A 25,540-nucleotide genomic window follows, 5' to 3' on the forward strand; every position below is an offset into this window, starting at 1 on the left:
GCAGTGATAAGAGGAAAATCCAATAAATAAAACAATAAATGTTTTTTCAGTAAAATAAAAGTACAACAGAGAAAAACAATGAAGGAAATAATACAGGTAAAGAGGAATCAAAAGAGAATAAGAACTAAACAGACCTAACTTAATTTTACAAAAAAGAACAGATTTTTTTTTACTAACTACTACTAGCTAACTTGGTTAATTAAGTAAAAGTCAGAGGTAAGGAGAATGGAGTAAAGTACAAAAAGAATAAAAATAAACAGAAGAGATGTTTAAAATCACATGTGGCTACTTTGGCAGACCTCTATGCTATTAAATTGGAGGACCCAGATGAAATGGATACTTTATAAGGAAAATGGATGACTAAAACTGTGCGAGACAGGCATACATCTTAAGCAGACTGATTTCCCATGAAAAAAACTACCCCCGCAGAAAAAGCATGATGCCTAGATGGTTTCAGAGAGGAATGCAAGCCAACTTTTCAACTAGATCGTTCAAATGCTTCCAAGGCATTAGAAATTAAGGAACACTTACCATTTCATGATGTCTATGTATTTATCATATGTAACACATACCTTATCCTGATTAAAGGGGGCCCAACAAAAATAAAGATGGTAACTGGGTGACGGACATGAAGGAGGGCAGGTGATGTGATGAGCACAGGTGTTCTATCAGATGGATGAGTCACTGACCTCTACCTCTGAAACCAGTATTACATGTTAATTGATTGAATTTAAATAATAAACATGGACCTATCACTTGTGAGTATTAACACAAAATTGCTAAACATTAGCAAACAAAATCCAGTATCATGCAAAGAAAAAAAGCCATGGCCTTAGTGGAATACACAATATTAAAAGATCCAAGGAAGAAAAATTCTATGATTCCCCTTTATAAGATGCTGCGAGAGGCCTTTCCCCAAATTAAAGCCCATTCCTTATAAAAACACTCAAGAAATGACCACTGATAAACACCTTTGCCTATCATGTCACCAGGTCTGTACCTCAGGCCTAAGGCTCATCCCTCACATGCTGGGCAACACTAGAGATCTGTGTTCTACCTAAAGCAAGGATGCCCGCTCATGCCCCACATGGCCCCACCCACCCCACACCACGTGGGCTGCATCAGCCACCAAAGACACGCCAATTACAGACCTAAGAACAGGTAAAGAAGAAGGAAGACCATATTTGCAGGTGATACACGATAGTCAACAAGTTATACTTGAGGTCTGTTTTTGTATGGCGCTCTCTTAAATATGTGGTAACTGATACACAAACAGACAACCCACACATACACAAATATTTTTTTCCCCTGATTTCTTGACAGTTGTAACCAAAAAACACAGGGCAGTAGATATGTAACTTGACTGCCAGGAACCTGAATTTTATTGGAATTCTCTAAATTGTGCATAAAGGATAAAAGTTTAGATTTTTCAGTGCTTCCTTTTTACAAGGTGGTGATTAAAGAAAAATCAGAAATAATTGGCATTGGTGGTTGGTGCAAAACAAATTTATTTCCAATTCAATTTTAAAAGCCTAGAGAAAACAAAGTATACATCTTCAAAAGTGCCAGTTGAGGCACTTAATTCCCTGTAGCTGTTTCATTCTGTTAGTTAACTACCAAATTTTATTGTTTCACAACTACTGTTTTGTGTCCTCCAGCTTTCCTTACTAGATTTTCAAGTCCTTTCTTTCTGTGTTAAACTGAACTATGCCTTAGCATGATAGATATAATTATTTTCTGTTTACAGTAAATATAATGATGGCCACAGTCACCAAAAAATACAAACACCAAACAAGCTACTTTTCAAAAAGGAAGTTCAGTAAAAAGTGGGCAAAGTTGAGGTATATACAAATAATTTTGACAAAGATGCCAAAGCAGTTCAATAGGATAAGTAAATGTTTTCAACAGATAATGCTAGAACAACTGGATATCCATGATGAAAAAAAAGAACCTTGACCTCTCTTGCACACCACACACAAAAATTCAAGGTATATCATAGGCCTAAACATAACAGCTAAAGCTATGAAGTTTCTAGAAGGAAACAGGAGAGTCTATCTTTGTGACCTCTAGGTAGACAAGATTTTTTAAGAAGGGCACATAAAGTACTAATTCTCAAGAAAAACCTGATAAATTGGAATTCATAAAAATTGAAGACTTTTGCACATCAAATGACCATTTGAGAAAATGAATGGACAAGAAAATCTGGGTATCTGATACACAGAGATCTGATAATGGTCTGTGACCTAGAACATACCCACTCCTGCAGGTCAATAAACTCAATGTTTAAAAGGGAAAAAGAAATGAAACAAAGCAAGATACCTGAATATCTTCCAACACGCACTTGGAAGAGTGTCCACATCATTATCAGGGAAATGCAAGAGCTACTGCTACATGCCCCCACAGAAATGGCATGAGGGAAAGGAGAGCAAATGCGGGCGAGACTGTAGAACAATTGGAATTCTCAGACTCCAAATGTGAATACTTCAGAACTGAGCTCAATCCCAAAATCATTATGTTTAATGACCCAGAATATTACATATTGGAAAATTCCATTTATATAAAGCTCAAGGAATGATACAAAGTGAACAGTAGCAGGAACTTCTAAAAGTGAACTTCTTGTGGTAGAGTTCTCCAGAGAAATAGAACCAATCCTCAACGTGATGTTAGCAAACCAAATCCAACAATGCATAAAAGAATTCTGTATTACAACCAGGTGGGATTTATTCCATGGATGTAGGGTTGGTTCAGCCTCTGAACATCAGTTAATGTAATCCATCACTGTTATCAATAGGCTGATGAAGAAAAAGCACATGGTCATGTTAGCAAAGAGAAAAGCATGTGACAAGATCCAAAGCCTATTCACACTTAGAGCTCAGCAAACTAAAAATAGAGGGGAATTTACTCAACCTGAAAAAGAGCTACAGAAAAGCTACAACTGGGGTGCCTGGGTGGCTCAGTTGGTTAAGCATGTGCCTTCGGCTCAGGTCATGATCTCAGGGTCCTGGGATTGAACCCCATGTTGGGCTGGCTCTCTCCTGTTCCTTCTGCTTGTGTGAGTTCTCTCTCTTTCTCTGTCAAACAAATAAAATCTTTTTTAAAAAGTCCACAGCTAATACGATACTTGGTAAAAATGTAGCTTTCCCCCACTAAGACTGAGAACAGGACAATGGTTTCCACTCTTACTATTCCTCAGCACTCATTCACAATACTAGAAGTCCTAGCTAATACAGTAAGACAAGAAAAGGTAACAAAAGATGAGGAAATACTGGGAAGGAAGAAATAAAACTATCTTTGTTTGCAGACAACATGATCATCTATGTAGAAAATCCCAAAGAATCAACAAAAAAACTACTGGAACTAACAAACAGCTATGGCAAGGTTGGAGGATACAAAGTTAATAAAAAAGATCAACTGTTTTCCCATATACCATGAAAGAAATATACTATTTACATTAGTATCCCCAAAAATGAAATACTTAGATGCAGATCTAGGAAAAGCTGTACACAATCTATATGAGGAAAACCACAAAACACAATTCTGATGAAAGAAAAGATAACAAATAAATGGAGAGACATTCCATGTCACAGATGGGAAAAAATAATTAAGATGTCATTTTTTCCACCTTGATCTATAGGTTTCAGTGCAATTCCAGTCAGAACCCCAGAAAGTTCTACAGTGGATCTCGACAAACTGTTAAATGGAAAAACAAAAGACAATCAATATGCTGAAGAATAAAGTTGGAGAGAATAGACAATCAAGAATCAAGAATAAAGTTGGAATAAAGGTGGGTAGTTGGAGATACTACCCACCTTTAATACTTGGTCAAGAGTGTGCCACAATGGTAAAGTAGAGAAACCGGTAAGGAAAACAGAACTGAGAGCCCATAAATAGACCCACACAAATACAGCCAACTGATCTCAAATAGTCTTAAACAAACGCTACTGGAACAACTGGAAATCCACGTGCAAAGAAAGAAAAAAATCCTTCACAGAGGCCTTACACCTCTCACAAAAATTAACTCAAAATGTATCTCTCATAGATCTAAATATAAAATACAAAACTAAACTTGTAGAAGATAACCATCAGAGAAAATCCAGAGACTCTGAGTCTGGTGATAACTTTTAGACACAACACCAAATTCATGACCCATGAAAGAAAAGCTGATAACATCGGATTTCGTTGAATTTAAAAACTTATACTCTGTGGAAAACTGTCGAGAGAATGAAAAGACGACCTGGACTGGGAGAAAATATTTGCAAATCACTTATCTGATATAAATATCCACAGGCACAAAGAACTCTTAAAATGTCAACAGAAAACAACCCAATTAATAGACACCACACCGGAGGCGACACACAGAGGGCACGTAACCGACGAGGAGGTGCTCCGGGAGCACCCTAGGTAACTGGGGCACTGCAAATGGAAACAAAAGTAAGACATGGCTCCGTATCTTGCAGAAGGGCTAATATCCCAGACACCAACAGCACCCAACACTACTGAGAATACAGAATGGTGCAGCCACCCTGCAAGAGTCTGGCTGTTTCTTACAAAGGTAAACATAGGCTAACCATACAACCTAGCAGTTGTACTCCTAGGTTTTATCCAGGTGAGGTGAAAACATGTCAAGAAGAAAACCTGCAAACAAATGTTTTATGGCAGCTTTATTCACAGCTGCCACAAACTGGAAGCAAGCAAGCAATCTGTCCTTTGGCAGGGGAGGGGATAAACCTTGGTGTGTCCGTAACGCTATTCAGCAGCAAAAGCAGCAAGAGCTATTTGAGCCCCCAAGGACCCGAAGGTTCAGAAATGCAGATCGCTACCAGTCTGAAAAGGGCTCCAGACTATATGACTGCAGCTTCAGAATATCCTGGGGAAGGCCAAACAGTAGAAATAGTAACAAAGGTCGCTGCTTGCCAGTGGGAGTGCGGAGGAGGGACAAATGGGGGAGCACGGGGATTCTGGGGCAGGGAGCATACTGTGTGTGCTGCAGGGTACATGACACTACACAGTAGTCAAACCCACAGAAGTCTGCAACACCAGCACCAAACCGGGCCTTGATGTGAGCCAGGAACATGGGCTACCACTGGCTCATCCATCTTAAGAACAAGTGCACACTCTAAGGCAAGGTGTTAATAAGGCAGCAGGTGGAGGGGAGCTCTGTTTTCTGCTCAATTTTTCTGTAAACCTAACACCACTCTAAAAAAAATAGTCTAATAAATTTTCTTCAATGAATCTTAATGAGCTTCAAGTGCTCCTAATTAGAAGCACTAGGTTCTTCCTATGTTGCTAATCACCATCATTTAAGGAATGAATACATGCTTATTAAGAATTTTAAGAAATGGGGGCCCCTGGTTGGCTCAGTCGGTGAAGCGTCTTCCTTTAGCACAGGTCATGATCTCGGGGTCCTGGGATGGAGCTCCACATTGGGCTCCCTATTCAGCGGGGAGTCTGCTTCTCCCTCTCCCTCTGCTGCTCCCATCCCCCACTTGTGCTCACCCTCAAATAAATAATTAAAACCTTTAAAAAATAAAGTTTAAAGAATTTTAAGAAGTGAAGGAGAGAAGAGAAAACTGTCCTATGACTTACCTGTTGCTTCAAACGTCAGCTTTACAGAATCCCAGGGTGTCTGTTCCTTGGACACAAGTCTGAAATGAGCAGGATCTCCTGGAGAAACTTCTGGAGCAGGAAGATACCAATTTTTCCTATTTGGAAAGGTAGCTTCAATATTTAGGGTGCTTAAGAAGTTGACCGCTATCTCTGAGTCATGGAAATGGTCCAAATACAACTCACATTTTGGGGTATGAAAATAATCTCTGATGGACAAGAGAAATTATGCTAGGTACTCTTAAAGCCCGTTACCATAGAATGTAACCTTCCCAGATTTAGGAACAAAGGATCCTATGTGATCTTGAGGCCACCACCCAGCCTCTTCCTTCTTATCCAGCCCTTTACTACCACACCACGAAAACATCCCAGAAATGAAACAATTTGAAACTGATGCTGAACTGCTATTAGAGCAGCTGAAGAGGCAGCCTTTCCAATCACTCAGGTTTCTAGAGGGAAGACTTCCTAAATTTGAAAAAGCAACAGTAAACTTCTGAGTGCTTAATCCCACTAAAGGAGGGGAACTCCTGTAGTGAAGGAAAACCTGGCCTACACAGCACTGGGCTTGTGTGTGAACCAGCATGAATAGCGGAGCACTCCCTCGGTGACAGGACCTGACAACAGACGAACCTGATGAGGAAGTGCACCGGGAGGTACCACGGGAAACCACAGAGCGGTGCATCCTCCTCACAGTGAGCTCGAATGGTGTCGTTGATCTCAGGAACATGAGGGGTTATGTGAGACATTCCAGTGTAATCAAACCCATTGATCCATATTCCAGAGTCCCGTTTAATGACGTTTCCGTCCAGGTCATGAAATGTTCTAGTCATGTGCTGTGAAGGACAGACTAATGAGAAAGCTGCTACTCCAACTCCTTTGCCCACATCGCCTCCAGATGAACAACAATGAGTAAATGTAACAATACCAAGAACCTGTGTGGCAACGGAAACCCTCACCCACTGCGGAGGGGAGGGGGAGGTTTCAGGGGAAGGGGTGGACACAGCCACCTTGGGAAACTGAGGCCCGTCAAGCAGCCATTCCGTTCCGTGTGCCTTAGAGAAACCTGGTGCAAGGTACAAGAGTACTGACTCTGCACCATCCACATGAGCCAAAACTGCAAGCCACCCAAATACCCACCAACAGTAGAGGGGCAAGTGAACAGGGGCGTCACCCCACAGAGGTCAACTGAACCACAGGGATGCAAATCAACGTGGAAGCTTTTCGCGTGCTGCTGGGCAAAACGTAGCAAGTCACAAAGGAGTATTTGTTAGGTATGGCTTTATCTGTAACAAGTTCAAAAAGGGCAAACTGCACCTTCCTGTTCAAGGATCCTGACGTGGTGAAGGTACGTGGTGAAGAAAAGGTAACAACCCTAAATGTCAAGACCAGGAGGACTTCTCTGGGGAGGGGGAGGCGGGGCAGGATCAAGAAGGGGACACTCGGGTCCTACAGGTACTGCTTATGTTGTTTTAAGCCCAACAGTGGATATACAAAGTTTTTATTATTTCTCACAAATACATTTATATAGTTAAATCTCATGAAGACTCTTCTGAAAACCTATTTTAGATTTAGAAGACATGAGCATTATAATGAAGCCTCGATTTACATGAAGGCTGGAAACAAATATGTCCTGAAATGAACACACCCACTCTTCCCTCTCAGTGTACTCTGAAGCTAACTCCATGCAGAGACGGAGTCTAAACTCACCACTAGATGACAGACGTGGGCCTGATGACTCTGCAAAGCACCACACTCCACCTAGACCAGCTTCCTTAATGGCAGAAACCAGCCCGAAGAATATGGCACAGAACAGGGAGGGGTGTGGAGGGCAGGGGCAGGTGAACCGGAGCCCGCAGGCTGCACAGCCCACAACCCGCCTGTCAACAGCCCGGCCGGCTCCTCCATGCAGGCGTGGCTGCATGGGCTCCCCAGAGATGCGGCAGAGGCCATTAAGGCTGGTGGGGCCCCAAGTCTTTATTGCCTGACCCTTTTTGGGAAAAGTTTGCCAACTTCTATCACTGGAGAACAAGAGAACCCCAAATAAATCAGAAAAGCAGTTTTTAAAAATAAAAATGTCCCTTTTCCTAACTAATTTAATTATAAAAATTCAATCTCCTAAAAATCAGCTCTTCTTCAAAGTTTTTGTAGTAAATTATCAAGTTCGTCACACTGAGTGTATCGCTGTGTCCTCCAAGACTGTTACAGACAAGGAACAGTTGGCCCTTTGTCAGCATCTCCTCCCTCATCATTTACATTTGAGCGTTAGTATCATTTATTCAAATCCCTGAATACTTATCTGGGTTATGACTTTTTTTTAAGATTTTTTTTTGTAAAGTAGGCTCTGCGCCCAATGCAGGGCTCAAACTCACGACCCTGAGACCAAGACTCCTGTGCCCTACCGACCGAGCTGTCCAGGTGACCCTGTTTGAAGTTGGCTTTTCTGTTTTGCAACCTCTAAGGCTGAGAATGACTAGAAATAAGGCCGCTTAGTTCTTTCCCTGCCTTCTATCACCGATTTCAGAAAGTTTGCCAAAAATCTAAAATCCACACAAGTTCTAAATCCTGTGCTACTAGTTTCCTAAGTTATATTTTCATCATGACATCCTACCTCAAAGGCTACCTGAGATCACCTGTACCAGCATTTTAAAATATCGATTTTGTTTTGCCCGTTGAACTCGGACTTTTACTTGGCCCACAGACGTTTTTACCATCTGTACTTCTGAAAGCTCATTACCCCAGAGCACATATTTGCATTTTTGTCATTTGAACAATAACCAATAAGCTGACATGTCTGGTTCAGGCTCCTGGGAAAAAGCATGTCTTGCTAGAAAGCAAGCCTCATGGGGGTCAGTCTCCTCACTGCCTTACAGGGAACAGCTGAGAACAACTAAATAAATAGGTCAATGGCAGGCACGTCTGCTGGTTTTCCTGTTGACTAGCAAAGCTCAGCAACCCAGGGCATCCCCCTCCAGAACCACACGCGAAGCTGCTCTTACCTGAAGAAACACTCTCTTTGGCTTTGGACTGGCGGGATGAGAGCTATACGGGAAGAATGCGCCACTGCAGACCAGGAGGAAGGTGACCATACACACTGCAGTTAAAGTCAGCATGGTTTTTTTGGTGCTTTTGGCAAGGTAGATGAAGTTAATCTAAAACATGAGACACAGAAATAGAAAAATCACTGTGGGCATAGAGTTGTCTTTACTGCCTTTGCTCTGTAACAGGTGTCACCCAACCAGTCGCAAAGAGCACCTGCCAGCACGTGTGAGCATGTGAGCATGCTGCCACAGCAAACAGGCCCCACTTAGGCCTTTCTATCACGGGCTAGAGCCCAGATAAACAGGTGACCACCGGCTGGATGAGAGAAGACTCCGAGGTGGGGTCTTGATTCAGTTGGCAAGGACACCAGGACAGAGACCCACCCCCACTCAAACCACGACTGCATTTTACTTTTGATTCTGTCAAGGCCCCTGCTAACCACTGCACGGTCGACACCAGTATCTACCAGACGTCATGACATCAGGCTTTTGTCAAAGAACCAGAGATAAGATTTTAAGCGTAAGCAAGCCTATTCCAACAAAGGTCAAGTCCCACTCCTCACAGTTGTGTGACGGGCCACAGCACCAGCCTGGTCTGAGCCTGCACTCCGATGTGCCTCCAGGACCCCACCTGTGGGCCTATCCCCCCTCAGTGCCAGGCAGCCACAGCCAATGCCGTCTGAAACAGCACATCTGATGTTGGGCAGGAACAGCAAGTGGCTCAGCCTCAAGGTGGACATCTAGCACGTCCTACAAACGCTTCTTCATGGTAATGAGATCACGGACATAGAGGTTGTGGGCAACACACAACTCTCAGAATATGCCCACAGATCCCCAGGGGGTTTGCATGTCACCACACTGACCCAGTCCCAGCTCCCCTCATGCCTGCTCCCCCTTATCACTCACCCTCTAGGGTCGGTAAAGAGAGCATGAATGTGAACATATGTTCATGGAGATAAAAAGGAGAAATAAGGCACACATTTGTAACCTACCAGATGCTCTACTATATAAAGTTAAGGACTTTATAGCCATTGTGTATTGATATCCCATCCAAGGTCATCTCCAGCAAAACGGTACTGGTCTTAGATCAATGGTCTTGTGTTTTTACACCAAGAGCACAGAAACAAGACAGCTAAGAAACAAATGGCTAAGGCAGTGAGTTCGCAAAACACAAATTATTACCTTGTCTGTCCCTCTCTGTCCTAACAGTCACAAAATTGTAAAATGTGGTTGCACAGAACAGTGTCAAATAGATCCCCAAGGACTGATTTCCCCTCACTGGAAGGCTGCCCAGTTTAGGTGTTGAGAGGCTTTCAGGTCAAAATAAGCCCTCCCTGTCACACGCTGTGGTTCCTGCCATCTCCACCCAGCTGCGACCCCATGTCCTACAGCCTGTGTGAGCTCCGTTTCCACATCCACATTCCCGCTTCAAAGCATGAGGCATGTCTGCTGCCCCTTCCATCATCTTCTCCAGGAGATCTGGTAATGGGGTGAATGAAACGTGTTCCCAAGGAAGGGCTGGGAGGCGAAGTGCTGTCTGGATTCCATCACCTTCAATTTCACTCTTATTTCCGTCTAAGATGTTATGTCACCCATCACTCCAGGTTCCCAAATGTGTGCAAAATAAAACGAAGAGAAACATGAGAAAGGTCCGTGCAGTGTCCGCGTGAGCTGTCCTGTTCCCGAGCATATCCCAATGTCACTGAGCTATAGTCTTGGGGTTCATCGGTACAATCCTAGGACCTGCTAACCTGCCACCAGACAGGCATGAAACGGCTTCTGGACAAATGTACTTAATAAATTCCCAAGGGCCGAAAGAGAAGCTCTGTGAAATCTGCATTATGGTCTAATCCCCACCTGGGCTGGCTCATTCGTCAGCCCCTCCAACGCCGCCCCAGAGTAACGGAGTGAAGGAGGCCCGCCCCTGGCAGCACAGCCATTTCACGTTCTAATGAAAAATAAACGGTGTTTCAAAGTATTCCAAGAGGCACTCTCCAAAAGCTGTCGTAGTAAGATAAAATTCAAAAAGCAATATACTTTAATCCTCTTTCCATGGTTCCCAAGTTTCCATAGTGAAGTTTTCAGGGCTTATTCTGTCCTGTTACACATGGGATGGAACTGAAATGCCACACATTTTGGTCATCACTTCTGGGCACTGGCAGCTTTCACCCACTGACGGTGGGGACCCAGTCCAGGACTCCGCTGACTCTGGATACCAACCCCATCTACATGTGATGAAACCCATTTCTCACAGCAGTGAAACCCTCCACCGACATGCACGGAGAATTTCAAGGCTTAATGTTAAAACCAGAAGTAGTAAACACTAGAGGCAACAAAGAGCATTTTAGAATTTTCCATACCAATAAGGTATGCAATCCTGCAAATACCAGTAAGGACTGAATCGTTATATTAAAAGCAGAATGGCTGGAATGCTTGGACTTCGTCTGCTGATCACACACAAGTACATGCCCAAGAGCTGCTCACCGGAGTCGGACACACAGGTATGCACATGGCTGTCTGCTGCCTGTTTGAGGGACGTGCATGGATGCTGCTGACCACGCATGTGGTATCCTTACGTGCCGTCTCTAAATTCCAACCTCTACATCACGTGCCCTTTACCCTATGGCTATAGAAAGGCTCGCCATCATCTCTGTGGAGGAAAGAACTATAATAAAGGCACAAGTACTTTTTCTATTTAGTTGCCTTACTGCAGATCTTGGAGTGTATCTATATTCAGTAATTACTTAATTACTTCTTATTCTCAGGAATGCCAACAAAAAGAGCCGTAAAGACCGGCCTCCCCTAGAGGGTCTGGGCCCGATGACACCGTGCCGAGGGCGGAACTCTGCCTGGAGCTGCTCTAACACTGGGTCTAGTCTTCCCTCTGGAGTCCCAAGGAGGAGAAGCAGGGGTGGCACAGGGAGGACTCTCCCTGCACAGGCTGAGCACAGACAGAACAGAACGACCAGGCCTGTGACACTCATCCCAAGTGTCCGTCACCCACAAAGGCCCCAGGAATGAACCCTGCGGTGCTTGCGGCCAGGTAGTTAGCGGAGTGATGACAGGAAAAGCCTCATTAGATGCAGTCTCCCTCCAGCAGCTCTAGGAGCACTAATAAAACTACCATGTTGGGCAGCCCCGTGGCTCAGTGGTTTAGTGCTACCTTTAGCTCAGGGTGTGATCCTGGAGATCTGGGATCAAGTCCCACCCATCAGGCTCCCTGCGTGGAGCCTGCTTCTCCCTCTGCCTGTGTCTCTTCCTCTTCCTCTCTCTCTCTCTCTCATGAATAAATAAAATATTTAAAAAAATAAAACTACCATGTCTTTGCTAACACTTGCCTCTCACTGGAAGCTGAAAACACACTCTTGGGAGTCATTCTCAAAACCCACTGCCCAGCAAAATCTGGGCAAGTAAGAGCTGATTACTTGACTGGTATGCGCTCTACAAATTCACATCCAGGTACTCTGAAAGCCGTGAAGAGGTAAAACCAGAGGACTTGGAAGGACAAGGAAATAAAAAAAACAGAACAAGAACCATTTCACATCTTTTTACCAGTAAACCCACATTCTGCACACACGTTCCCTGTTCTGTATAGGTGTTTCTCAATAAAGTATTAGCAACGCTGTTTCACAGAATCTACTATAGCTAAACTCCTCACACAGGTGTGTGTGTGTGTGTGTATAAAATGAAAAAAAATTTTAAATGTTTTTCCTTACAAAATAAGAAGAGAGGATCATCGTACAACCAGCCAAAATGGAAGCCAGCACAACGTCAGGTGGGATTTCAGAACCACTCCTCCCAAGGATTGGTGTAAACATCTCGAACACTGCCCAGATGAGGTATAACGCGTAAAGATAAGGGATAAACATCCCCAAAAGGTAGAAGGCAATAAATTTTCCTTGGGCACCTAGGGAAAAAGAGAAAGAAAACACACATCTCTGAAATGCTACAGCGCGATACAGATTTGATAACACTGGCATCTATATGTGAGACAGAACACTTTCATTCAGGGGCAATGAAATACAAGTTAGAATGAAACAAAAAAAAAAATGTACGTGAGACATCACCATGTGTTCGCAAACATGAGAATGGCATGGGGCATGAGGCCTAGGATGAAAGTCTGTGTGATTTGAAAATTTAAAAGAACAAACAGCAACAGTCTTGAAAGCCTACACCAAGGGACCAGAAAAAGGAAACAGTCCCTGCAAGTCTTGTCGTAGACATTTTAAGGTATTTCCCCATTTGCATCAAACCCCAAAATGCCCTACCATGCTGCTTCAAGTCTTTGTGCACGCAAAGCTTTGTGAGCAAGGGAAAGGCCACCCAGACAGCGCTAATAAACGCCGAGCACAGTCCTCGAGACGTGAGAGCCACAAGAGAGACGCAGTGCACAAACAGCGAGGTGTCGAAGAACACTTCTCCCAGATACTGGTCACTGGCATTCTGAAAGAGAGAAAACCGTACCAGGAGTCTCGTTCGTGGGCCATCCACATAGCACTTCTATTGCACCATCGTCGCCATCACTCAGGAGAGCTACATTTTGCACTGAACTTGAAGTAAGCGCTAACAAAGTGTCTTTCCTCCTGTCGGGACGGAAAGAATCCAGATTGCTGCACGGGAAAGGGGCATCTAATCATCCAGGGAAAAGACATCCTGACTTGAGCGCACTCCATGCTCTTCCTCCCCAGCCTAGAAGTCACCTTTGGAAACACTAAAATAGAAGAAAGGACTCTCCTAAAAACATTCGTCCCTGTAAGCTTTTCTATTAACACAACATCCAAAGACTTTCAAGGTGAGGAGAGAGGGGCCTGGGGAGGGTAGCTTGGCTCTGCAGCACCACCAGCAGCACGGCTGCAGAACTGCAGGCCCCCCGCAGCTGGATTCCTGCTGGCTTGCGGGCCTCTGGTATTCATGTTTCCATGCGAGGCACCTGCAGCCCCTGAGAACGTGCCGCCCCCTACTGCCTCGGCAGCAGGGGTTCTGCTCACACAAACATGAGAGTCATCATTTTGGGGCAGAAACCCCAAGCCAGAAGAGCCCAGGGCACGAGTGTTACTTCTAGAGCTCACAACAGTTTCAGTAGTGTGTTTCCACACCTGTCCGGGCTCCTGACAGCACCACCCCCCCGGAAACGGAAGGCCACGGCTGTGGAACACTTTGTTCAACACAGTGCCAAGAGGCACAGTTTTTAAAAGTAATCAGAAAGAAACCAATTCTTAGGATTCTCTTTGAAGCCAAGAACCACTCAGGTGGTTAAAAACCCGGGTCTCAGCAGCGCCAATGGCACCTTAAACCCCCAAACCACAGCCAACGATCACACAGACCTTCTTGGAACCGGGTCCAAGCCCTGCCAGCCCTGCCCTCTGCCCCCATTCTGCACACTATCTCCATTCGCCCACTAACTGTCCTGCTCAGAAGAGGCTAATGGTGGCCGCCCTGATTCTCGGTGTCATGCTCTAGCCTCACGCTGGCCTACTTGTCTAGTTCTTGTGCCATCAACCTCGTCTTCACCACACTGACCTTCTTCTTGACCATGACACAAATGCATCTCATGCTCTCCCACCTCTGACCACCCATCAACCTGCTCTCCATCTGCACCCCTGTACTCACACTTCAAAAACCCAATTCAATGTTATCGCTTCCTTCAGGAAGTCTTCCTGACTTCCACAGCCGTCCTGTGGTCCCACAGTGCTGTGAACACATCTCCCTTTCAGCTCATCCCAATGTGCCATAATTGCTGGTCTCCCTACCTTCCTGGATGAAGCTGTGAGCCCCTCAGAGAAAGAGACCGGGTTCTTACGAATCTCTGTACCACCAGGCCTCAGCATGGTGCCAGGCCCACCCAGCACTCTAAGGATCTTCATGAAATGAAACACGTTATCCTTCCCCTCATGCTTTCAGCCCCAAATTTTATGATCAGACAACTGAAATTAGTCAAAGTAACTGGAACTTCACGAATGGGCATTTCTGTGTCCTGTCACCCTGCACACTAGCCACCACACCCCACGGTCTGGTAACACACCGCTGCATGTGAACTGGAGCCCCATGGCATAATCCTTTCAGAAACTGAAGCCACTAAGATTCAAGCATTAGCTCATCCCTAAACAGACAGCTAATGTCAGAGAACCCTCCTTCAGTGGGTTTTGTTAACAGGCAGCGTTCCTCAGAGCACATCCTCACACAAACTGAAATGGAGACCATGGTTCAGGCCCCAGAGATCCTATGGGAAAACGCTGGACCACCCTCTCCTGCGTCTCCACTCTAATCCCTAGCAGGGAGAACAGAAAACAGGTGTGTACTGGCTGTCTTGCAGATAAATAACAGAACTAAAAGCTTTTCCCTTTAACTCACTTAGAAAATCTTTAGAAACCACAGGTCACTCTCTTACCATAGTTTACCATGAGTCCCATTACTCTGTAACCCTAATTTCTACTTTGATTTCTACCAAGTGAACATATGCAGTGGAAGCCCTAAGAGCATGGCACTATCCCTGTGTCAGCACCAATCATCTGAACCCCATCTCCCTGCTCCCCTGCCCCAGCAGGGTCTGCAGCCCCCATGCCACAGCTGCATGCTGTCAGAATCTGCATCTATGACACATGGGCCATAACAAGTGAAGGAAACAAGAGAGAAGCCAGGGTGTGGCTTGCAGGGCAGCAGGTGCCTCCTATGCATCTGTGCCATGTACCACAGCTGCCCGAGCACCGGGGACGGTGGGCACCACAGCCACACCCTCACGGAACTCACAGCCCAGAGACTTCGGAGCTTCTCACAGGGGTGACGAGGGCTGGGGGGGGGGGGGGGGCTGACAAAACACAGCAGACTGGGCAGAGGTGAGGCGGACACAGGCCAGGTGGTCAAAACCACCTGAACACCTGACAGCTTTACAGCAACACCCGAAGCCTCCCAAAAAAAACCCCCGAAGAAGTGTTCCAGAAAATTAACTCAGTGCTGGGAGCCAGTTCTTTCTGATTGAGCCAAACATGATTTGCTAGCTCAGGAAGCCAAACACGAGTTTTGTCTTCAATCCTTGACAGTAGCAAAAAGAAATCAGTAAATATGCCTACACTTACCACATAATAAAATTTCTTGGCAAGGGAATGGATGAGTATTATTTTGGCCACGGCTGCCATCCCATACAAACAGACGGACACGTAGAAGTGGTTGTACCACGACAGGGACTGTCCGATAAGAGAGACGAACACTGCCAGGATGAGCACGGTGACCAGGCTAGTGAACCAGCTGATCAGAGTGATGCCGAGTGCACAGAAGAAGTCCTTCGGGTAATTTTCGGCTAATGCAGAGAAAACACAAAGCAGAGGTCACCAACTTTACATCAGCCTCACAGCCAGTCTGCAGGAGTAAAGGGGCAAATGGTGCAACAACAAATCCACCATGGTAACTGCATAGTACGCAAGTGTCCCAGGGGTGACGGACACCCAACATTTGGATTCAAGGTTTGTTAAAACCTTGAACAGGGACGGTATTGACGAATAATATTCAAGCAACATTTGCCCAGTCTGTGGGCACCAGAGACCCAGAGTCCTCCAGTTCAGACACATTCCTGACCAGGAAAGCAGGGGCTTTCATCTTCCACACCCCTGGATGCTCTGTGTATCAAAGTACCACCAGGAATGGGAAACCAAGTTCCACATAAAATCCCACCAGGAGCTAACACAGGAGGAGCATGGCCCATACTTGGGGTGCTCGGCCACTGACGCTCCACCTTGTAAGAGCATATACCACGGTGGATGATACAACGTCCAGGCAGAAGGAAATGGGTTTAACCAGAAGCAGTTTGGTCAGACTTCAGGACAGCACACTTATTACTGGTCTGTGGTGCGGACGAGACTTCAATGGGAATTTTCACTAACGGTCAATCTGTACAAACCACTTCTCATTGAGCCTGTGTGGCACCTCTGTGGTGTGCACACACATATCAGAAGTCCCAGCTCCACCAAAACCAGAAGTGTAATGAGCATATTCATCTGATACTCGCTTGGAAATGCCTTACAGTATAAATCAGAGGTTATGATTCTTTAAGATTTTTGCCTTTGTGAAAAGACAGAGGCAAATGGACTAGAGAAACTTAAGGCAGACTCCTATACCCAGGCCGGCACTGCAGATTTAGAGGAAAATACTTACTCTGACGTTTGGGCTGCAAGAACTTTTTGCCCAGGTACAACACAACAGCCATTACCACCATGTAGTTAATTATGGAGCCGACACGAGAGGGGTAGGCGATGACAAACAGGCCGAGCACGTCAAAGAAGACCATGTTCCCATGCCGATACTTAGAAGAAGAAGGCAACATATCAGACGTAGCTAGATACTTAAGAACCGCTAAGATGTTGTCACCTATTAAAGAACAGAAAGATAACGAAGTTGAATAAACTGTGCACGGTGTGAGTAGGGACATGACAGAATGTGAACAGAGGAGCTTTCTAGGACCTTAATCCCTCACCATGGTTCTTACAAAATTTCTCAAAGGTCCAGGTACCCACTGTCTCCTCTTCACCCAGACAGACACTCAGCCAACAGGCCTTCATCCTTTCCTCTTGGATGAGAACTAGTCTTCCCTCACTGCTGACAAACCCAAAGACAGTTTCTTTAACATCTACCTTAAAGACTACTCCAGGTATCCAAAATACAGTGCTGAACCGAGAGACAAAACCTCTCGGGAAGCTCCCGGACACCCAACATTTGGATTAAGAATAAAGAATGTCAATTATATCTCAATTTTAAAAAATTAATAGAGATAGGAGAGGCCCCTGGGACATCATGGGGGACCAGTGGGGTTTGAGAAGCCAGGGACACATTTCTAGCTAAATGCTCCTGGTCAAAGCACTTCTTTGCAGCCTGTTCATAGCAGAGGTGGCACGGGAGCCAGCGACAGCGGGGGAGCCCAGGCCGCCAGAGCTCTGGAGGTGAAAGCTCCGAGGAGACCTTCCAAATACAGAACAAGTCTGAACGAGGAGTCCCCAGCCAGGAAGCCAGGGAGTGGGAGAGTCCCTGGCAAGCAGAGCCTGGCACAGCAGAGGTCAGCACTGACCGCTGTGTCATCGACGGGCTGCAGGAGCCCTGCGAAGCCCTGCATGACTGGCTGTCCTCCCACCACTCATCCCACCCTGACTTCTCCGCTTCCACTTAGACACCCACTGCCTTATTGTGGCATTTCTGTCACTGGCTTCTCCATCTGCCTTCAAATGTGTTTTCCCCAAAAGTTCAGGCTGAGTCCCCTGAGACCTTTGTTTCCCTCTTGCAAAGCTCCCTCCCATCCAATGTGCTTCCACGGTTTGCCTTTGATGCCCACACCTGTATTCCCAATTCTGCCAAGAGCTCTAGCCCCACATCAGTACTTTCATCCTGCTGATTCCCAGGCTCCTCCGTCTATGTCTGACAGAGCTGGCGGACTCCTTCCCCTCCCCATGACTGCTCCGGGGGAGGTCACCCTTGCACATCCCCATCAGGATCAATGGCACCATCTTTCCCCAGCTGGGCCTTAGACTGTGTCTCTGCTGCCGGCCACAGGATTCATCCCTTCCTTCCAACTGGTCAGCTCTTGGACAAGTTCTATTCAGACTGTCTGACACTACTTACCCACAATCCACACATGTGTGCATGCACCAACACACATACACACCCCACCCACACTCTGCTCTTGCCTGGAACATCCTTTCTTCTGCACTGGGCCAAATCCTATCAACTCTTTCATTAAGGTACATCATCAGACTCCCCTCCCCTGGCTACTCCAGACTTCTCTGGAAAGCATGTTAACCCCACTCACCTGCCCTCACCACCCAACCTGGACTGATGTAACTTTCTACACCCGGGCAAGCTGCCCAAACACTTGCCAGTGTCCCCTCCAATGTACGGCTTCCATTCCGGCTACATGCTCAGCAATCCCATCATTAATCCTGGGCCCGCTCTCTTTCCAATGCCTCATAGTGAACAGTCCTGTGTACTGAATTGCTAACCTAGACTTCAGGGCTAAAGTTCAAGCCCTCTTCTCTCTGACTCCAAAGCCCCACCCAGCTTATGTACCCCACACGCTGCCTCCCTAATGCACAGCCCACAGGATATTTATAGGTTTGTAGGTCAGCCCTAATAGGCCATCTTAACATAGATTAAAAGTCTACATTTGAATACCAACCTGCTCTCTGAATGGAATCTGTTAGAATTCTGTCCGCTGTGTCATATTTGGTGTGATAAATGTATCCATTCTCAATAAAAGCTAAGTCAATTCCTGAGACACACAGGAAAAACAGAAAATATCATTTTGCTTTAAAGAACCACCTTTCTTTAAGCCTATTTGCTTAATATATTAAATTCCTAAAAGACAAAATGTCAAAGCAGTGGCATGATTGCTTTTTCACATGAATGAATGAATGACAAAATTCTCTCTTCCAAATTCTTACAGAATCTATAGCTGTGGTACATAATGACTAAGGAAGTACACGTCTGGGAGACATTACAAGTCATGCGCCAAGGGATAGGAACACGGAGCTGAGGAGGCCACCAGAACTTCGCCATCGACACTCCTGTCCCCCATCCTGCCACCACGTGGGGCAAGATGACATGTTTTAGAGTCAAGTGTTAAATTAGACCAAAGTTTAAAAGAGAAGGAAAACATCAGGAAATCAGTTTCAGTGACTCAGAATACACAACTCTCACGTAGAAAACATGGTCTCAAGACATGCTGTTTGCTCATATCTTGTAAAAAAGTAAAACTTTCTTCTGGTTAATTGCTATTGCACCACAGCCCACAATAATCCACAAAATACCTGGAATGTTCCCAAAATCCCTATAGATGCGGAAGTCGGTATCTGAAGGAATTATTCCACTCTGAAAAACCTCCTGAGCCACCACAGAAGCAAACGGGTGTTTAGCAGCAGAAACATATGCCTGGACCAGCCACGGATTTTCAGGACCTAGGAGGAAACGCAAGGACATAGCACCAGATAACATGGTGACACCCAAAACAGTCACCACGCGGTCAAGGTACACAGGTGGTTTGAGGACAGAGGTCCAGAGTTTGCTTTTTTCATCTATTTTTCTGTACTTTCTAACATTTCTCTGATAAATGGATATTAACTTTAAGAATGAGAACTCCCCTTTCAGAAAACAAAATTATTTTTAAGTACAAAATAACAATACTATAAAAAGTTTAAGATCAATAATGAAGAACTACCCAAAAGTCTGTCATTCCAAGACAGTTATTTTCATCTTTACATCTTCAGGTGTTTTATAAATGTACGGTGTGTGGACACAGCTGTAGTCCCAGGGCATTCTGACTCTATGTCATGCTTTAACACACCATTTTCCTAAGTTGCCAGATATTACAATGATCTTTCTAAGAACTATATAACTTTTCACCAAAAATGCCAGAAGTTCTGTATTATTGTTTATATTTCTTATCATTAATAATTCTTCACTAACATCTTTTTTTTTTAAAGATTATTTATTCATGAGAGATACAGAGAGAGAGAGGCAGAGACACAGAGGGAGAAGCAGGCTCCCCACGAGGAGACCGATGTGGGACTCGATCCCAGGACCCTGGGATCATGCCAAAAGCCGAAGGCAGATGCTCAACCACTGAGCCCCCTAGATGCCCGGCCCTCTATTCACTAACATCTTTATGCACACATGGCTTTGTGAAACAGGAGACTATCCTTTGGCAGAGTGTGATGAACTGTATCATGGGCCCCAGTCATTCACTGCTCCCCCCACATAACTCATGGCACCTCCCTGGGCAAGGAGCTCGTCCACTGCCTCGTCCCACTGGCTGAGACCGGCCTCGGGAATTGCCTCGGCCAACAGTCTGTGAATGGGAGACAGGAACGTGGACCAAGAACAGGTTCAGGGTCCATCACAGTCCCTCCCTGCCTCTTAACTTGGGCCGGGAGGTTGATCCTTCCCTGACGGCAGCTTCTCCCTCAGCCTGGGTCTCAGAACGAATGACACAAAGGGAACAAAACCACTGTGAAACCTGCATGCAGTTAGAAACATAAATGTAACGTGAGAGAAATAAGCCTTTGCTGTTGTAATCCCGTGAGATTCAGTGACTGTTTCTTACCAAGAAATTTCACAAAAAGTTGACTGATGCGGTTAGATCACGTCATTGTATCTCAGGGAATCTAAGAATATTTTTATAGCCTTATAAACAATCAAATTTCTTTCCTGTTGAAATGATGACCATAAAAGATGGAGAAGGGATGAAGAAACACCTCAGAACCAAACACCCAGGTGACCAGACATGGATTTTAAAACCACAGCAAGAATTTTACCAAATAAGCCATAAAAACGGAAACCCTATAAAACCTGAGGGTAAGAACTTGAATGGATGGTTTACTCTGAGGTTAGACATAGCAGAAGAAAAGATTATAGAGCAGGTGGACTGGTGCACAGAGAGAAAAAGTGCGTTAAATATAGAAATGTGTGTAAGAGAATATGGGGCATGGCAGTCCCACGAAAGAGGACACAGAATGGAGAAGCAGCAATGCTTTGAAGAGGTAATGGCCAATAATTTTCCAAAATCATAGAAAATATCAAGCTATGAACTCAAAAAGCTCTACAAACCCCGAACAGGATAGAGACAAAGAAAATATACTTAACACTAAGATCTTTGCTTGGGGAAACCACTATCCACTCAGAGGGCCAGGGCTTGACCAGGGAATGCTACTCCCAGATCTGGGGCTAGGAAAGTACGAGGGTAGTTGAACATCTCATGCCAGGAGGTGAGAAGGTGCTCAGAGAAACCCATCAGAAGGACACAGGCACCAGTGACAGGGCCACCACTGGCCCAGCCAGAAACAACTCACACATCAGGATGATAGCAACAGAACATGCAAAACATGTGACAAACGGAAATAAACAAGGGAGAACAGAAAGCTTTCCTTCGAGCAGAATTCCAACTATCAGTTATGGGTGAAAGAGAGAGAAAGAACACCCAGCACCTGCCTAACATTAGAGTAAAAATGCTTTGCATCCAGAATCATTGATGTCTGCCGAAACTAGGATCAAAGTCCCACAAGAAACAGGGTGTGTCCTCAGTGTCAGAGTACCTATTATAGAGGGGAAAACAGTAAGTCCACAAAGTAGAAAAACCTGGCAAATACCATCATCAAATGACCAGAAGCTACCATCATCACCAGTGCTCAGATAGGACAAGCTTCCCGATGTGGCCAAGGAGGATACAGATGTGAATGAATGGCGGTGATTATCAAACTGTATGATGTCAAAATGCTGTTATTAAAATACTATTACAATTAGATGTTAATAACCAAAATTACACCATTAAAATATTATGAAAATCAAACCGAAAAGCAGGTAAAGCTAAACTAGAAAGGAAAGCATCATAAACAGCAGGATAATAAATGGTCACTCTGGGGCGAAAGGGAGGGAGCTGGATCTGAGAGTCTAGGTCCTTGCATCCACAGGAAGACAGAGGTATTCACCTTACCATGGTTAAGTTTTTCACTTTTCTACTTTTATGTGTGTGTTATATAATCACTGTGACAGGTTTATATTAAAACATGACAATCAAATGCTATTTGATCCTGGAGTGGAACTCTGAATAAGAAAACCCCAGCTATATCATTATTGGAACAATTGGAAAAAATAAAAAACATTAGATCATAGTTATATATTGTCATATTTTGTGAGCATCATATATGCACTGTTATGAAGAAACATATCCTTGTTCTTTATCTACCTAATTATGCTGAGATTACCAACTGTGATTTTTCCCCTTTATTATGCTACTATGGTAAAATACATACATATATTTTCATATATTAAACCACCTTCATTTAACCATTCATAAAGTTACAGGATATAAAATCCAAAAATCAGTTACGTTTCTATACACTAATAGTGAACTGTCAGAAAGAAAATTAAGAAAACAATTTCCATTTACAGTTGCACCAAAAAAAAAAAAACCTAGGAACAAACTTAACCAAGGAGGTCAAGGACCCGTACTCTGAAAACTATAGGACACTTATGAGACAGAGTGAAGAAACAAATATATGGGAAGCTATTCCATGTTCATGGACTAAAAGAACCAATACTGTTAAAATGTACATACTACCCAAAACAATATACAGATTCAGTGCAATCCCTATCAAAAGTCCAACAGCATTTTTCATGAAATAGAACAATTCTATAATTTCTATGGAAGCACCAAAACCAAAACAAAAACAAACAAAAAAACACATATAGCCAAAGCAATCTTGAGAAAGACCAAAGCTGGAGACACCACACTTTTTTATTTCAGGCTATGCTACAAAGCTACAGTAATCAAAATAGTATGGGACCAGCATAAAAACAGATTCACATCAATGGAATAGAATAGAGAGACCAGAAATAAGCCCACACCTACATGTTCAGTTAATTTATGTGAAGCCAAGAATTATACAATGTGAAAGGACAATCTCTTCAATAAATGGTGTTGGGAAAACTGGACAGCCACATGCAAAAGAATGAAATTGGGCCATTCTCTTATATCACACACAAAAATGAACTCAAATGTATTAAAGATTTGAAAATACAAAACCAAGAAGAAAATGGGTGGTAATAACCTCCCAACGTCAGTCTTGGCAATTATTTTTTTGGGTTTCACACCAAAAACAAAAACAAAGGCAACAAAAGTTAAAACAAGTGGGAAAACGTCAAGCTGAAAAGCTTCTTCACAGCAAAGGAGACCATCAACAAAATTAAAAGATAACCTGTAGAATGGGAGAAGGTATTTGCAAATCATATATCTTATAAAGGGGTTGATATCCAAAGTATATAAAGACTCCTACAACTCAATAGCAAAAAAAAAAAAAAAAAAAGGCAGAAGATTTGAATAGACATTTTTCCAAATAAGATGTCCAGATAAGCCAATGGGTATACAAAAAGATGCTCAACATCACTCATTCTCCAGGAAATGCAAATCAAAACCACAATGAGGTATCACTGCACACCTGTTAGAATGGCTTTTACCAAAAAGAAAAGAAATAAGTGTTGGTGAGGATGTGGAGAAAGGGGAATGCAGACTGGAGCAGCCACTGTGAAAAGCAGTATGTACCCCATGTACACTGCAGCATTAGCCACAACAGCCAGGATATGGAAAATGTTCATCAGTGGATGAATGAATAAAAATGGTATATATACCACTGATGGTATACTGGAATATTGTTCCAATGGAATAATTATTCAGAGACACACACATGGAATCTTATTCACACACACAATAGAATATTATTTAGCCATATAAAAGAAGGAAATCTTGCATGGACAGACCTTGGGGGTGTTATGCTAAATAAGTCATACAGAGAAAAGTAAGTACCATTATGTTCTCACTCATATGTTACATCTAAACAAAAGAAAACAAAAACTCATAGCTACAGAGAATGGACTGAGAGCTGCCAAAGGTGGGGGCTCAGGGGAGGAGGAACTGAAATGAGTGAAGGTGGCTGAAAGATACAAACTTGCAGTTAAAAAATAAGTCAGTCTTGGAGTGCCTGGCTGGCTCAATGGGTGGAGCATGCAACTCAAGTTCCAGCCTCACTGGGTACAGGGACTACTTAAAACTAAAAAAAAAAAAAAAAAAAAAAAATAATAATAATAAAATAAAATAATTAAATATATATATACATATATACATATATATATATATGTATATATATATATAATTCAAGTCATAAAAAGAAGGAAGTACTCACTATGTGCTCCAACATAGATGAACCTTAGAAAACATCGTATTGAAAAAAGCCATATATATGTAAAAAAATAGATAGATCCGGGATGCAATGTACAGCACGGTGACTACAGTTAATAATATTGTACTATATACTAGAGAGTTGCTAAAAGAGTAGATCTTAAAAGTTCTCATCACAAGAAAAAATATTTTGTAACTGATGATGGATGTCAACTAGACTTACTGTGGTGATCATCTTGCAATATATATAAATACTGAATAGTTTTGCTGATACGGGGAAAAGAAACATCTTGTATTCCTGGAATATGCTCAACTCAGCTGGAAAATGTTCTCGTGTGTGTGTGTGTGTGTGTGTGTACATACACATGTATTCTTTTGGGTGGGTACCTAGGTCAAGTGAGTAAATTTATGTTTAAGTTTTTAAGAAACCACCAAACTAAGCAGTTAAGCTTCATTTCAGAAGAAATATAAATTCAGAGAACAGTAAGAATTTTTTTAATTTTTATTTATTTATGATAGTCACACAGAGAGAGAGAGAGGGGCAGAGACACAGGCAGAGGGAGAAGCAGGCTCCATGCACTGGGAGCCCGACGTGGGATTCGATCCCGGGTCTCCAGGATCGCACCCTGGGCCAAAGGCAGGCGCTAAACCGCTGCGCTACCCAGGGATCCCAACAGTAAGAATTTTTTAAATATTACTTTAGTTTTTGAATTTTTTTAAACTTTAGATTTGCAGAAAGGAAGTAAAATGTAACACCCAGGGCTGATGGAACAGGCAGTGTCCTACACTGTTGGTGGAAGTGCAGATTGATGTTTTGGGGCAGTCTGGCAGTAGAGACCACTTTAAAAAACATGCAGACCCTTCTATCTGACAAGGCCACTTGTAGGAATTTATCCCGTAAAATAACTGCACATAGACGCATAGATCTGAGTACAGTATAGTATACACACACACACACACACACACACACACACACACACACTTTGCTGGATTTAGTTGGCTAATACTTTATTTAGGATTTTCAACTCTAGGTATGGCAGTTATCTACCAAAAGTATTTCCCAAAGCTGAACATATGCACGTTATAACTAATTCTACTTGAAGTGTGCATCACATACATGAGTCCCATTTATGAGAATGTTCATAACAGCACCCTTCATAAGGGCCAAAACCTACAATCTGATATCACCGGTAGA

General features: G+C 43.7%; 1 protein-coding gene across 2 annotated transcripts in view; it reads right to left on the reverse strand.

The window, feature by feature from the left end:
• Window positions 1-25,540, reverse strand: part of ERMP1 (endoplasmic reticulum metallopeptidase 1) — a 42,556-nt gene that overhangs the window by 4,635 nt on the left and 12,381 nt on the right. Inside the window, exons 5-14 of one of the 2 annotated variants that reach the window (XM_041745437.1) lie at window positions 19,427-19,573; window positions 18,796-18,888; window positions 16,788-17,000; window positions 15,716-15,936; window positions 12,911-13,085; window positions 12,359-12,549; window positions 8,601-8,753; window positions 6,235-6,437; window positions 5,587-5,702; window positions 1,111-2,792 (exon numbers count right to left, since the gene is read on the reverse strand). In XM_041745437.1, coding sequence (XP_041601371.1) covers window positions 2,785-2,792; window positions 5,587-5,702; window positions 6,235-6,437; window positions 8,601-8,753; window positions 12,359-12,549; window positions 12,911-13,085; window positions 15,716-15,936; window positions 16,788-17,000; window positions 18,796-18,888; window positions 19,427-19,573 — 1,520 coding nt within the window. In that variant the 3' untranslated portion in view covers window positions 1,111-2,784. Of the gene's footprint in view, window positions 1-1,110; window positions 2,793-5,586; window positions 5,703-6,234; window positions 6,438-8,600; window positions 8,754-12,358; window positions 12,550-12,910; window positions 13,086-15,715; window positions 15,937-16,787; window positions 17,001-18,795; window positions 18,889-19,426; window positions 19,574-25,540 lie in introns of those variants that run through there. The other variant, XM_041745435.1, reaches the window with a different exon arrangement.

This window comes from Vulpes lagopus, chromosome 2 (assembly GCF_018345385.1).
Source record: "Vulpes lagopus strain Blue_001 chromosome 2, ASM1834538v1, whole genome shotgun sequence".
Lineage (NCBI taxonomy): Eukaryota > Metazoa > Chordata > Mammalia > Carnivora > Canidae > Vulpes > Vulpes lagopus.